The 16351-nt window shown below is 46.8% G+C and overlaps 1 protein-coding gene across 3 annotated transcripts in view; it reads right to left on the bottom strand.

Moving 5' to 3' along the window:
• The window catches only part of KSR2 (kinase suppressor of ras 2), a 512275-nt gene that overhangs the window by 199606 nt on the left and 296318 nt on the right, over nt 1-16351 (bottom strand). For all 3 annotated transcript variants that reach the window (XM_033220446.1, XM_033220445.1, XM_033220444.1), the window contains one exon: nt 8345-8529. In XM_033220446.1, the coding sequence (XP_033076337.1) occupies nt 8345-8529 (185 nt within the window). The remainder of the gene's footprint in view (nt 1-8344; nt 8530-16351) is intronic.

Genomic DNA, 16351 nt, shown 5'->3' with positions numbered 1-16351 from the left:
AGGGGTTACTGAGACAAAGGCAGTAACACTCAGACACAGGTCCCGATGCGGGGAAATGGCATTGCCTACTCTGACAGCACATACCTGACCGAGGATCAGGACTTAACTCCAGCAGACACAAATGGCTCCCTTGGTTTCTAACGCCAACCACTTACCTACAAATTTTGTTTGCCACAACTCCTGGTGAGAGCAATCATAACAAAAGGTCTGAGGTTGTCTGTTGCATGGTGAACCCAAACTGTTTTTGCTAGGGCAAGAAGTACAAAATGTGTAGGCAGGGACAAGAGAAGACTGATGATAAGAACCCAGAAGTCACCTCTCATGGAACATACACACCCACACATGCACACATACATACAGCTCATGCCCACATGCTTCAGCAGCCCTCCATACACACACAAAGTGTCACCATTTAAACAAAGACATACTAACTTCCTTGGAACTTCCACCACCTTGTTGCTGAGCACTTGGAGTGGCAGCAGAGACTGCTGTCAACCCTCTTGATAAAATGGAGAGAGCCATTGGTTGGGCATCAGGAGACTCAGGTTCAAGTCCCAGCTCTATAGCCCTGGGCAAGTCCTTTCTACTCTCTAGCCTCAGTTTCCCCATCTATAAAACAAGGGGCTGGACTCAGTGATTTCTGAGGCCCTTTCAGCTCTGACATCTATCTTAGAACAGAGATTAAAAATTGGGAGCCCTCAAACAAAATATAACCCACAAACCCATGGAGTTATCCAATGTGGGTTTACACAGTGTCGAAGGATGTATAATTGGTTGCTAACATTTTTTTAAATGGGAGAGTGCTTGTAAAAGTCAGGATCTCCAACTTCTAAACAAATCAAACAATCTGGCAGCACAGCGCTTGGCCCACATCTCCTCGGGGCCACACCTGCTGGGGCTGGAGAGCAACTGCCCCGCCTCACCTCTTTCTTCTCTCCCCCACATCAGGCTGCTACACTCTTTTCAGGTACTTCTTGGAACCCAGTAGGTATCTCAGAGAAAAAGCCCTGTTCCAGCTGGCATTTAAGGTGAAACTGAGACTTGGAACAGGTATTGACTTGCCATGATTATACAGGTTGGCCCTGGTGCCGCCTTTCCTTATTCTTGTTTGGAAAATGAGGAGGAGGTCTGCGTTGGTTTCCTAGGGCTGCTATAAGAAAATACCAAAAACTGGTGACTTAAAACAAAACGGGTTTGTTCTCTCACTGTTCTAGAGGCCAGAAGTCCAAGATCAAGGGGGCTTTTGATTTTCAAAGCAGGGTTGGTTCTTTCTGGAGGCTCTGAGGACAGCATGTCCTCATGTTTCTCTCCCAGCTTCTGGGGGCTCCGGCAATCCTTGGCGTTCCTTGGCTTGTAGACACATTGCTCCAATATCTGTCCCTATCTTTACCTGGTGCCATCCTGGCATCTCTGTCCAAATTTCCCTCTTCTTATGAGGACACCAGTCATACTGGACTAGAGCCCATCCTAATGACCTCATTTTAACTTGATCAACCTGCCAACACCCTATTTCCAAATAAGGGCACATTCACAGGTCTGTGGGGTAGGATTTGGGCACATCTTTTTGAGGCCACAATTCAACCCTTGACCAGGTCAAATCTACCTCATTAAACGGGTGGAAATGAACACACAAGAGGTTGAAAACTCCTTTGAAACATAAAGATATTCAATAGATACATCTGCAACGGAATCATGACAATTTGACACACGTGCAGTCCCTTAAGGCCAATTGCTTCCATCCAGGCTTTATCTTCTGTGTCAGTTTCTTGCATATTGAGAGAAACTTACATCTGGAATAACTCCCATCCCATCACAGAGAAGCACAAGGAAGGCTGAGGGCTGGGCTCCTGGCTTCCTGGAAATCCACGGGGCAAGTGTGCAGGGCACAGAAGGACCTTAAGTCTCTTGATCCCACACAGTGGAGTTTTCTATAAAGACATGATATACCAAGAAAGATTCGCATCCTGCCAAGGACATCTAGCCTGAGTCCAGCCAGAAGGAAATATCGGGCAGACCCGAATTGAGAGATGTTCTATAAAGTAACTGACCCCTCCTCTTCAAAGAGGCCAAAGTCATACACAACAACAAAGAAGGCTGAGAAACTGTTCTAGCTTGCATAACTGCTAAACACAGTATGTGACCCCAGATTCGATCCTGTACCAGAAAAAAAAATTGCTCTAAAGGATACTATTGGGGCGATAGATGAAATTGGAATCTGGGGAGATGAAAGTACTGATTCAATGTCAAGTTTCCTGAAATTGGTAACCTACGTGGTTATGTAAGAGAGTATGCAGCCTAGTCCCAAATGGTTCACAAAAATTAGAGAAAGAGAAAGAAAGGAGAGAAAAAAGCAAATGTAGGAAAATGTTAAAAACCAATGAATCTAAGTAAAGAGGGGCCTCGAAGTTCCCTGTGTTGGTGTTGTTCTTGCAACTTTCCTGTAAATTTGAAATTACTTCAAAATGAAAGCTTTAAAAACAACTGTCACATAACCCGGGGATTCTGAAATGCCAGCCTGCTGAACTCCCTGGAGAGCTTGTGAAAACTCAGATTACTGGACCTCTCTCCAGAACTTCTGATTGAATAGGACTGGAGGGGAAGAGCAAGAATTTGCATTTCTAATAAGCTTTGGGATGCTGCTGCTGCTGGTGATGGTGGTCTGAAACACATTTTGAGAACCCCTGGTAGAACCTGGCTAACCAGGCAGAAAGAGTTAAGCTGGCTGCTTCTGGGAAGCAGGATTGAGGAGGGATAGTGCAAGAGATCAGTGGTTTTCATTAGGAACTGTTCTGTAGCGTTTTGTTTATTTCCAGGTTTATATATTGTAATGCCTGCAAATCATCTACATCTGCCTGGCATGTAGCAGGTGGTCAGTACCCATTAAAAAACTGCTGGGACCTGAGTTTCTAAAAGATGCCAGGCAACGTGGTACCTCCTGTGTCTGCTGAGTCCCCAGGAAAGAGGAGATACCAGCACCTACCCCAGCTCATTTTGGGGGAGCAAAGCCCTTTGGGGAACTCCAATAGGATATCTACTTTCCCCTTGCAATTGGCACCACTGAGTCTGGTCAAACCCCAGCTGCTCAAAATATCTTCCAATTCTGAGACAAGACTGTGGTTCAGTCAGCAAACTTCTGTCAAGACATGAGCCTCTCCTCCCTCTCTTCTGGGGGTAATGAACCTTGGCCTTAAGCCTCATTAAACCCCATTATATAATCACCCCCATCCTGAGTCTCTTTATAACCCTTCCAGTGGCTTTCTTGGGAGCAGGCAGTTCTGCTCCATCAGTCTTTATTGCTACCTGCTGCCTTCCTCGACAAACCAGGCTTCTGACTCAGCCTCAAGGTACACACAAGGCCAGGCTATCAAATGAGGGTCAACTCTCTCTTAGCTTGTCCCCAGGACAAAGAGCAGGAGTTGCTTAGAGCAGGGATGAGCTGAGGGGCTGCCGTCTTTCAAGACACCTCATGAAGGACAGTATTTCATAAGACCCAGGGCTAGTGGGTACTCCAGCTGGTGTCATTAAGACCAAGACGGGGAAGTTCTGGAACCCATCAGTCACTTGCTCCCCTTGGTAGCTGCTGCTCTGAAGCTGCTGCAGCCGGTAGCTGTGTTCTCCCAACCCCAAGCCCCACCCAGAGTTTCCAAAACCAGCCTTCTAAGTGAGTCATGGGCAGCTAATAAAGAAACACCCAGAAAACTGCAGGTGGCAAAATTACTATGTCATTCTTCATCTTCTACCAGAGATGTCCAGGATGGATGAGTTGCAGGAGTTTCCTGCAGCTTGTAATTTTGGCTACTTTCTGCAACTGCCTGGCCCCTACGGGGATGGCTACAACCTGGGACAACAGATCCCTAGAATAATAACAACAGAGTCTAGGTGGAGCAGCAAAAGGTCAGTCAATGCGGGTGCTGCTTCCTAAGTGAGCACAGCACACTGACAAAGAGGCATCCTTTGAGCAAGGCTGTCACCCACAACACGCTCCCCCAGTAATGCAAGGGCATCGGAGAGAAAACTTGAGCATGCTCAGTTCTCTACCTGATGAGCAAGCAAGTTTTAATGAAGATGACATTGCAGTTTCACAACCTAGCATTGCAGAGTGGAAGATTCAAAAGGATGGCAAACCTCACCTCTTTCCTAACCTTGTGACCTTGGGCCAAGTGCTTAAACTCTCTCAGCCCCAGTTTCTTCATCTGTAAAATGGGGATAATAGTAGTACCTACCTTATAGAGGATGGTGGAGCTTAAATGAAATAATAAAAGTAAACTGCTTTGTGCAATCCCTGGAACACTGTCAACACAATACATGCCGATTGCTATGGTGACCATGGTTTTCATCATTGTTGCAAGCCACTTCATCATGTAACATATAGCAATAGCTCCCAAAGCCACCCTTTATCAAGACTCAGTGCTGTAAGTACCAATCTCCATGCTAGGGAATTTACATGCATTTCTCAGTGTATCCTCACTGCATCGTTGCTGGGTAGAAAATAGACTCAAGAGGTTGATTTGTCCAGTGACTTACCAGCATCCAGTTAGTTGCTTTAAACCCAAAGTCACTTCTACTAGCCGGTAATGAATGATGACAATTATTTCTTCCATCTAGGTGGCACTCTTTCATTCTGAAGTAGGCTTTCTTTAGGGGATTTAAGACAGCCTGACCTCCATCAGCTGGGATCAGAGATAGAAAATAAGGAGCTCACAAGCTTGCAGACTGGTGGAGTAAAGATGGTCCATTGGTGAAGAGCACCTAACCAAACCAGGAGAGCATGGTGGCCCACCCAAACGCAACACAGACTAAATACAGCAAGGGTGGAGAGATAAGTCCACTGCTCTCTATTTCTCTGGGAAGCAGGTTCATTTGAGTCAAGTGGTGAACAGAAGCATCTGATGTCTTTCATACTAGCCCTACCTGAGTGAGGCTATGAAACCCAAGGGCTGGTGAACCTCAGAGACAGATTCCTCCATCAGCGAAGGATCCTGCCATTCCCCTCCCTCCCTTTCCCCAGTTGCCACTCCCAGGCCAGAGGACTAGGGTAAGCCCCAAGAAGATGATGTCCTTCTCATGCCCCACGCGAGGTGGCTGGGCACCCTGAGGTTGTGAGGCTTGGCCACACTACAGCCAGATCTGCCTAACGCTGTCCCCAGGCATTACCATCATGGGGGAACAAGATGGCGTGTCACCACCCTTCACAGTGCAGACCACAGCCAGAGCCAACAGTGACAAACAGGCAGACAGACTGAGCCGGGCATGGATGCAGCCCCAGGGGCCCCCTTGGCTGGGTCAGCAGGAGGAAGGCTGCCACCAGGGCCCAAAAGCAGGGAGTTCTCTTCTGAAATTCACAGTGGCGGGGGAATGGGAACGATTACAAACAAGGAGGAGCCGGCACCCAGTAGCTGTGTTCTCCCAACCCCAAGCCCCACCCAGCGTCCCCAGAACCAGCATTCTAAGTGCATCAAAAGATGTGCCTAGGAAAACTCAGTGGGTAGACCTCAGAGTCACTGAAATGGACCCTCAGGGAGTGCATACGCCTGGGGAAACTGAGACCCAGATAGAGAAAGGAACTTGCTGCATTGAAGTGATACAATGCAGGCTAGATTGCGTGTGGATTCAGAAGGGACCCCAGGACAAGTTCATGCACCATTCTGAGCCTCAGTTTCTTGATCTGTAACATGGGAATTCTACCACCTGCCTCACGGACTGGGGCGAGTCTTAACTGAAATAGTGCAGCTGACACACTAGGCAGAGACAGAGGCCACACAGGCAACCGGCAGCAACACTGAAATTCCAACAGAGAGCATCTCATTTCCCAAACTGGAACTTGGCTGCCTCTGTTTCTGTTACTTGTTACAATCAACAGATAGGGAACTGGTCCCTGGGGTTTCAGCTAATATTTGGGTTACACACTCATTCTTCCACTGAGACTCAAATGCTATCTTTCTTCTTTCTGGGAGATCAGAGAGCAACTTCTTTGCATGCAAGAACCAAGACTGTCCAAGGGGCAGTTGTGCTCCTGGTGCCTCTTACTGCTGGGAGCTGCCTTTTAATTAAGGACTTTGCTCCTGTCCACAGGCAAGCAGAAAAGCTTTTCCTCTTAGGTGGAGACCAGGGCGGGAACAAAAAGTTAGAAGCCACAATGAATCCTCAAAAACTCTTTGGTAGGGACAGGGGCTCAAATGTTCAAATCCATGGTGGGTTTTTTTTTGTTTTGTTTTTTGTTTTCTTTTTTCAAAGCAGGAGGGAGATGTTTTTACTCTGGCCAAAACTAAAATGCAGAGCAGTGGTCAAACCCCTGGAGGGGCCCTGCTGACATTTACTCATAGGATGGCGATGACCAAGGACAGATGGCTGCTAGAGGCAGCCACCCAGAGTCATGCCAAGGCAAATGCCAAGCACCCTTAGGGCCATGGGTAAGTGGGGAGGGGGAGTAAACTGCAAGGCATTTAGCCACAGAAGCCCCAAATTAACCATCAGACCACAGGCTGTAAGTGCTTCAAGAATAAAACATCATCATAAAAGCCACCATTTATTATGAATCTACTGTGTGCCAGGAACTGTGCAGAAGGCTTGGCATGCATGAGCTTATCTAATCCTCACAACTATCTACAAGGTGAACCTCTTATTGTCCCCATTTTACAGATGAGGAAACAGGTTCAGAGGCTTTGAACTCACTTGAGGTCATGCACAATTGCTTAAAAGTAGAATAACTGGGGTTCAAACCCAGGCATCTGTTCCTGGTCACGACATCTGCCTCACCTGGCTGTTGCTACACACTGGACATGTCACTATCATGCTTTTCTTCATCCACGCTCATGCAGCCACTCTCTTTGACTAGCTCGCAGGCCCACCCTCATGAAGGGTGCTCTCTCTGGCAGTGATTTCTCTGGACAAATTAATAAATTGGCTTTCTGATGTGGACCTGTGAGTCGTGGGTGCTATTTTAGTTTGCTCAATTTAGAGCCTGCCTAACCTGGGCACTGAGACAAGGCAGTTTCTGGATTGACTCCTATATGATGTCCACACGGTTTCTCAGTCTACACCCTCAACTGATTCCTACCATGGATGCGCCATATATACCCGTGGACTATAAACCAAGCTCACCATCCAGGCCCGAGCCTAACCATCTAGCTGGATGTTGGATATTACATGTGCCTTTTTTTCCAGGCAAGAATTAATAGATCTTGTCAAATTCTCAACATGTAGGAACCCTTACGTGAAAGTAATGAAGAAAACCCCACATTTAGAGAAAGGCATTCTGCTGGCTATTTGAGCCGTCATGGTTATCAAATGATGCGTGATGTGTTAGAATAACCGAATTCAAATCCCAGCTCAAATACTCAACACCTGTGTGACTTTGAGCAAGTTCTTTGACGTCCCTGGGCCTCAGTTTCCCCTTCTGTACAATGGGAATAATCCATCTGCACAAGGGATTGTTGCAAGAACTAAACAGGGCCCTGCCTGTGAGTGATTAGCATGTATCAGTGCTTAGTGAACATGTCCATCACTTCTCAGAGCAGCAACACAACGTGCACAGCCTGTGGCTGAATTAAGGGCCAGGGATTATGTCTTCTACATTCTCAGAGCCCTTCCTTTTCTTGAGCAATCAATCAATAAAAGTTGCTGTCTTGGCTGGAGGACTGGCTGGGCTTTATTCAGGGGGGTGCCGCTCTGACCATGTCTGTGCCTGTTCAGCAAATCGGGCCTCTGGCTAGAGAAGATTAAACACCTTCTGAAACCTCAGTCCTTCATCACCAAAAAGTTCCATTTCTGCTCCAAGTAATAACCACCCTGTCTCCAGCAGAAATTCGTAAGAGCAGAAAGTAAACCACCCCAGGCCATGCTCAACCCCATTTGAACCCAAATACATCTTTGAGATGGAAAGGTTATATATGTTGACCTGAGTGGGGAAAAAAATATAAAACTGAATCATAGATGCCTTAGCCACAGCGGCCAAGAAAAGTCCTGTAATCAGGCAGCTGAGAGACAGCGGGGAGGAGGGAGAGAGAGGGCGGGTGCCTCCCTGAATGCTTGCTTGCCTTCCTCTATCTTTCCTTCACACCTGCAGGGGAAAGAACGGGAACCAGGCACCAATGACAACACCCAGTCAACCTCCCCAGCGTCAACGATGCCCCCCTCCAAAACCATCCAAATGGATGTGACTGGCATAGGCAGATGTTGGGGGGGGAGCCATGGGCAGAGCATGGGTGAAGCTCTATCAGTGAGCATTTTACAAGCCCTTGAGATAAAGAAAAGAGAGTGTGCACCTGGCGCAGAGGACAGCAGGTGCTGGGGAGAAGGAGGTGGCGCGGCCGGCGTCCCCAGTGCAGCCCGGCGGGTGACTTACTTGCAGAGAAGTTGGCCTCGGTGTGAACAGGAGGGGTGGAAGGCAGGAAAGGTGCGTGTCCCACAAAGAAGGAGCGGAGGGAGCGCTCGGACAGCAGCGGAGAGCGCTGCTGAGAGGGGATGTTCTCGCAGCTGCCGACGCTGCTGTGGATCTTGAGGTTCAATGGTTTGCTCTTCTTCTTGGCTCTGAAAGGGAGACAGAAAAAGAGGAAAAGGAAATATATCCATAGGTGCACAAAGTTACAGCAGGGAGGCCCAGACTTGTGTTTCCCATGGGGATCCAAAACCCACAGGGAGAAATTAGAAGAGCCCACAGGCTTTTAGGTAGAGACACAGGGCTGGGCAACAAGGGTTTGCCCTCTCACCCCTAGGTCCCTCTGAGAAGCTCATTCTGCCATGGAGCACAAGCAAACACTTCAGCTGTTCTTTTTTGCCCAGCTCCCTAGAGAAGCTCTAGAGAGCCAGGGTCAAGTTCAGCTTCCAACTCCAATCCCACAACTTTTGCCTAAACATCTTGAGTCCCCAGAGCTCCAAGCCCCCAACCTGTGGCCAAGCTGCCCTTTGGCCATTTGACAAAAACAGCAAATCCCAGGCTGTCCTCAAGTGATTCCAGATCTGTGTCAAGGTGGCATTCACCATCTACATGTTTCCTCTCCAAATCCACTGCCCTTCCTCCAGGGAACAATAATCAGTGCGTTTCTGTAGGTGTTAAGCCTGACGACTTTCAAGAGATCTAAGTAGACTAAGCCTTCGGTAGGATCCCAGTGCCTCTTCTGGAAACGCTTCCTCTTGCTCAGAACTTCTAGTGCTGGGCTCCTTCTTCTCAGCCCACTCACAGCTCTGTCTGGCTCTTGGTCCAGTGCCTGCCAGGAGTCTCAGACGGTGCCCACCTTAGGAGATCAGGAGAGAGGGTGCTCCCCCAGATCATAGGCTGGATCTGATGGGGTACCTCACAGGCAGCTGCCAGATTCAGAAGAATGATATAGAAAAGGGACCCTGGGTGCCCCCACCCTTCATCGCTGTGCCCACCATAGCAGCATTGCTGGAGGAGAGCAGGTGCAGCTTATAGGAATTACACCATTCTAGGGCCAGACTCCCCAGATTCAAATAACTAGTCTCACCAACCCAGGGTAAGTCCATTAAACTTCTCAAGCCTCAGTTCTCTTGCCTACAAAAGAGTCTTTCTTCGGAGAATTGTGGAGTGAATTTAAAAATGCCCATAAGTGACTCAATACAAAGTAGAAACGTGAATTATTATTAGTATATTATGGAGATCTATCTGATAGTTCCTTCAGAAGAAAGAATCTGCAGCTAAAACCAAGCAGAAGCTTCTGGAAAGTGTGGATCTTCTCTTGGGGACTCTTCAAGACCCAAGAGATTGAATGGTATTCTTTGTACACTCTGTGCTCAGCAAAGCGAGTCACATAGAGAAGGAACTTAAATATTTTTTGAATGATCTCTAAATGGTAAAAGGAAGGAACGTAAAGAGGAGCTCTTCCAGGGACCCCTTAGCTCACAGCCTTTGATCCATGGTCAGTTATAGATTCATTCAAGAGAAGAGACAGGGGTGATGTCTGATCTCAATCCCACACATGGGCATTGGTCTCACCCCACCAGTGGGTGAGCATCTGCCTTCTGCCTACAACATGGTGCGTTCATGGCAACAATTGCGCAATAAAGCCAGGGGCTCTCCCTTACACAGAATCATAAAGGTAATGCATAGGTAACTCACTGAAACAGGTAATGGTGTGATATTTAAGCAGTTAATAGAAATGTGTTATGAGTGCTAGTATCCATCAGAGTTAAGCTTATGACACAAACTGATACTATCAAAAATAAGTGCAATGTATACTGAAGGCTGGGGATAACTATGCCCTCAGGAATGGATCTGTCACATGCTGGCCATTTCTTAGTATAGAGCTACCCTGTCCAATAACAGAGCTACTCGTCCATGTTAGCACTTGAATTTGTGGCAAGGCTTGACTGAAATAGGCTTAGAATGAAAAATAATAATAATAATGGACAATACCTAACAATACTTTTGTATGCATCAAATGTTGGGGTAAATAAAATACATTGCTAAAATTTAAAAAAAAAAAAAGCGGGGGGGGCTGAGTACAATGTCTCATCTCTGTAATCCCAGCACTTTTGGGAGGCCAAGGTAGGAGAATAACTTGAGGCCAGGAGTTTGAGACCAGCCTGGGCAACATAGCAAGACCCTGTCTCTATAAAAAATTTAAAAATTAGCTAGGTATGGAGGCATGTGCCTGCAGTCCCAGCTACTCAGGAGGCTGAGGTGGGAGGATCACTTGAGGCCAGGAGTTTGAGGCTGTAGTGAGCTATGATTGTACCACTGTACTCCAGCCTGGGTGACATAGTGAGACCCTGTCTCTAAAATAATAATAATGATAACAATAAAATTTAAAAATGATAAAGAAAGTGAGGGGCTTAGCAATTATTCACAGTCTGCTGCTGAAATAAAAAAAAAAAAGCAGGGTATTTAAGATTCTTTTAGAATTGTTTCTTTTTTTCTAGGCATCTTCCTTGCCAGCAGATTATTAGGAGGTGAAATTACTCCATTTCCAAAAGGACCTCTCATACTGAGAGAGAGATGGAAAGGAGACACTAAAAACAAGGATTCCAGCCAGGTGCTGATTAAGCTTTCATCTGAAACGGAGAGAATACAGCTCTGAAATTATAGGCATAAAACATGGACATTTAAAATTTTTCAACTTTATCAAACAGGAGGTTTCATCACAATAATAACAATAGCAACAACAGCCAGTGTTACTGCTGCTTTGATTTGAGTGCCGACTGTGTCCTAGGGACTATATCAAGTGCTTTGCTTTTCGTGTATGACCTCACTTAAGTGCCATAGTAACCCTAGGTAGGAGATGCTGTTATTATCCTCTCCCCAATGATGAGGACTCCAAAGCAAAGAGAAGATCAGGGATGCGGTGAAGGTGGTCCCAGCCCTGAAACCAGGCAGTATATGGCACCAGGGTGCATCTCTCAACTGCACCCACACCAGACCCTGCGTGTCAGTCCCAACCCCACATCATCACCCACCCCAAGCCCAGCTATACTGCAGAGTTTGATTTGGGACATGCTCAGGTCAGAGGCACAGGGGTGGCCAAGAACTGAGCCCCAAATCTTTACTTTCGCTTCATCCACCTCTTTTCTTGGAACCCTTTCACCAGAACCACCCAGAAACCCCATACAGATATTTCCCTTTGCCCCCCTGTCTCTAGCACTGAGCCCTTTTGCTCTGGAGTGATTAAAGAGAAAAATGCTGTAATAGATGAAGGAGATGGGGCGGGGACCCTGGAGAGTCCCTGTTTAGTGGCCCCCATGGAACGGCAAAGCTGCTCCTTCCAGAGTGTTTCTACCATTTCTCTCCCTCCTCCACCTGGTGAACCCCTACACATACTCCATGGTCCAGTTCAGATATTACCATGTGTATAATGCCCTCTCCAACCCACAGAGTCGGGTAACTTATCATTCCCTCACCTCACTCTCTCAGTAACTGCTTTCCCATCACATGCTGGAAAAGACCCAATTTCCTTAACATGGTACCCAATATCTACCCACACACACACCTTGGTCTGGCTCTGGGACCTTCTCACTCTTTGTATATGCTCTCTCCACCACCTGGAGTACCCTCTATTGCTTTGCCTGGTTAAATCCTATTTGTCTTTTATGACTTGGCTCTGATGTCCTCTCCTCCAGGAAGTCTTCCTTGATATCCTAATTCATTTCAGCATGAGTCAGGTGTTCTTCCTCCAGGAAGTCTTCCCTAATACTCCCTCTTCCCTCCTAGACTTGGTTGGGTGTTCCTTCGCAGTTCTCTCTCTCTCTCGATTGACTGATTGATCATTAGATAGATAGATAGATAGATATACAGACAGACAAACAGATTGATGGCTACAGTTTCCCATTTTTTCACATTTGCTGTCTTCCAAGTAGACTGTGGTCTTTGAGGGCAATGACTCTGTGCGGTTCATTTTCCTATTCTTGGCAACCAGCACAGAGCCTGGCACATAGTAGGCGCTCATTAAATGCTTACTAAATGACTGTTATGGATTAAGACTCTGGCACACATCACATTCCCTCCTAATTATTTGCCTTCCACACGTGACTGTAGGCTCCTTGAGATCAGGAACCATGTGGTTTTCCCTGTTGGATCCTTCATCCCTTAGCTTGGTACTAGTTGAATGAAATGAAACTTTTCAGTGGGCTTGAAAACATTTCTTCCCTTCCCAAGGAGTGTGCTTAAGAGCGCTTGGTTCAAAGCTGCATCCAAAAGGAATCTCTCAGCTGCTCCTACCACCTCCCCCAAACTCCCGTCCTGCCTGCCCGGGAGTGGAGCGCCCTCTTGTGGCTAGAGCACAGCATCCTTGCAGATTTTCAGAATCCCTGGATGGAGAGTTCAGAAAAGTCTGTTGGTTTAAGCCTGGGGGCATCCCACACACGCAGCTGAAAAGTCCCACTGTGCAGGAGGCCTGCTGCTCGCTGGCTTGAGGGAGTCTGAGCATGCCTGCAAAGTTTCCTTAGTGCCTGGAATGCCAACTCTGCTTATCTCCCCCAGGGCTCACCGCGAGGACCAGAAAGGAGCTTCCAGCTACAGCAGCAGCACATACTGGCGGACTCTTTCTTGCCCATGGTCAGAGAAGAAAGGAAAGTAAGGCGGGGCTGGGGGGAGTGGTTCCATTTCATCATTTCATCCCAATCAAATGCTCAGTGTTGAAGATTCAAAGAAACATCCATACACGGACACAAATGACTGTTCCTAATGACTGTGACTGCGTACTTAAGATTTAGTGAATATTTTGCAGCATATCCCACAGATGCAGTGTAATTTAGTGGTTAAACTCATAGGCCTTGGGGTCAGAGAGATTGGGACTTAAGTCCTGATTGTGACCTTGAGAAAGTGATCTCAGTTTCCTCATCCGGGCAATGGGGACAATACTAACACAATCTCAGAAGGCTATTGTGAGAATTCTATGAGATAACAGGCTTGGCACGGGACCCAGCACAGAGTGAGGGTTCAGGTGATGTCACCTGCTATTAAAGTCACGATGGCCAGGTCAAATTAGATGTCTGAATAGCTATAGAAATAGACTGGAAGAAGCCAAAATTGAAGCCAAGTTGCAATTTTCACCCGAAATATCCAACAAACTTTTTTTTTTTTTTTTTTTTTTTTTTTTTTTGAGACAGAGTGTCACTCTGTCACCCAGGCTGGAGTGCAGTGGTACGATCTCGGCTCACCACAACCTCCGCTTCCAGGGTTCAAGGGATTCTCCTGCCTCAGCCTCCCAAGTAGCTGGGACTACGGGCATGTGCTACCACACCCGGCTAATTTTTGTGTTTTTAATAGAGAGGGTGTTTCAGTATGTTGGCCAGGCTGGTCTCGAACTCCTGACCTTGTGATCTGCCCGCCTCGGCCTCAGCCTCCCAAAGTGCTGGGATTACAGGTGTGAGCCACTGTGCCCAGCAATATCCAAAACACTTTCAATCTACCACAGCCCTTAGTGAGTGAAGAGGACACAGCAAAACCCTCTGGTGATAGATAACCACTATCATCTCCGAAATCCTGACAGGAGCCTTGAGGCACTGAGCCAAGTGATAAGACCAGATCCTCTGGCAAGAAGAACCAAGTCTGACCCAGCACAAGTTTAGCAGGAGCTCAATGACCTCAGAGTCAATCTGTTTTACCAACAGATGGCCACAGATGGAGGGGAGAAGGGGTATATCTAAATAAGGGTTAGTTGGACAGAAGGATGGATGAAAAGATGCATGGATGGAAGAATGTAAAGAAGGAAGGAAGGGTGAAAAAGTGGAAGGATGGAATTGATGAAGGATAGAGAGGATGGGAGGATGGGAACACAGATAAAAGGAAGGGAGGATGGGGAGGAAGATGAAAGAATGGAAGCATAAATGAAATAAAAGTGAGAATAAGAAGACAGAAGAATGGATAAAGGAATGGAGAAGAATGGGAGAATGGAAGGACGGACAGATGGAAGGAGGATGGAAGGACAGACAAATGGAAACAGGAAGGAAGGATGGAGAAGGGAAGAACTGTAGGATGAAAAGATGGAGAGAAAGAAGGGCAGAAGAGAGAATGGGAGTAAAAGAAAACGAGAGAATACATGGCTATTTGATTAGAGTAGGGTGGAAAGAAATCCCATATTGCTTCCTACCCATCAAGGAAGCCTTCACGGACAAGACGTGGGATTCACCTTTTCCATCCACCCTCATTACCAAGGCATGGTCAGAGGGGAAAAAACAGACACAAATGACTGTTCCTAATGACTGCGACTGTGTACTTAAGATTTAGTGAATCCCACGTTTGCAGTGTATCCCACAGATGCAGTTAAAAAGGACATTCTTTCCCGTGATCTTTGTAGGATATTAGATATCTGTCACACAGATGTCTCATCTGGAAATAAGGCCAATTCAGAGAAAATCAACAAAAGGAGGTGGCACAAAACTTTGGAAAGGGAAGCCCCGTCCTCTGGGGCTATATCAGCCCTGGGTGTACCATGGTGCTTTCTGGATGGGCCACAAGTCAGGGCTCCCTGATAAGGTAAGCTGTGCAGAGGGGCTGGGCTAAGCCGAGGCTGCACATCTATGTTAGGGAAAGACACTCAGCTCCAGGCCATCACCTATGCTTAGGAAAATGCATGTGTTTCCCAAGTACAGCAAAGGACTCTTCCAGTGTTGGAATCTGGGAAAACTTCTCTCACTTTTCTGATGCCCAATTTACATAGAGTATCAAAACTAAAAGGATCCCGAGAAATCTTACACTGTCTTTGAATGAGTTCATTACTCTCCATCTCTAGCCCCACTGTTCTGGTCCAAGCCACCAACTTCCTCTCACCTGGGCTGCTGCTGCCTCCTCACTGGAATCCCAGACTCACTTTTATTTGGTTCCGTTTTTGCTTTTTTGTTATATTAAGGTGAAATTCACATAACGTAAAATTCACCATTTCAAATGGAATAACTCAGTAGCGTTAAGTTCATTCATCATATTGGAAGATCACAACCTCTATCTAGTTTCAAATGCTCACAACTTCAAAAGGAAATCCCTTACGCATTAGTCACTCCCATTTCCCCTTTCCTACAGCCCCTGCAACCACCCTTCTCTCTCTATGGATTTGCCTATTCTGGATATTGCATATAAATGGAATCCTACAAGATGTGGCCTTTTGTGTCTAGCTTCTTCACTCAGTACAATGTTTTTGAGGCTCATCCATATTCTAGCATGGATCAGCACTACATGCCTTTTCATGGTTGAGTAATTGGATCCCACTTTGGATGCTTTACAATGTATTCTCTACTCAGCAGTCAAAGGCAGGCTTTAAAAAGTATACATTGTATCATGTCACTCTTCTGCTTAAAACCCCACAAATGTTTCCTGTTGTTCTCTCTTCTTATGGTGTGTAAAAGCTTCCTAGGACCCTCCACACCTACCCTCCAACTTCTTGTGTCATCTGGGACTATAGCTGTTCTGGTCATCTTTCTGGTCCTTGACCACACTAAATGCTCCACCTCAGGGTCTCTGCACATGCTGTTCCTGCTGCCTGGGACATTATTTCCCATTCTGCTTGTTAGTGGTATCCTACTCATCGTTAAGGTACCACTTCCTTAGAGATGCCATCCTTAACTCCCAAACCGGCCAGATCTCCTGGTTACACCTGCTCCCAGCACCACCTGCTTTCCTTCTTAGAATGCATCCCAGCTGGAATTCTGCATTTACTTATGTGGTTACCAGAGGACTATCTGTCTCCCCTAGGGCCTGTGCCCATGACACAAAAAGGGCCTGTATCCTCACCATCTAGCATAAGGCAGGGATCCAGAAGCTGGGTCTACAGATGCTCACCCTAACCCATGTATCCCACCTCAAGCAAGGACGATGTGACACCTTCTATTTGGGGGGAATTCTAAAGGAATGTGACCCAGTCTCCATCTGCAAGTCAGGAGGGCTGGTTTAGCAGCATCTTCCCAG

This window comes from Trachypithecus francoisi, unplaced genomic scaffold, assembly GCF_009764315.1.
Source record: "Trachypithecus francoisi isolate TF-2019V2 unplaced genomic scaffold, Tfra_2.0 Lachesis_group11, whole genome shotgun sequence".
In the NCBI taxonomy this organism is placed as follows: Eukaryota; Metazoa; Chordata; class Mammalia; order Primates; family Cercopithecidae; genus Trachypithecus; species Trachypithecus francoisi.
Note: the sequence above shows the minus strand (reverse complement) of the source record. Positions and strands in the feature narration are given on the sequence as shown.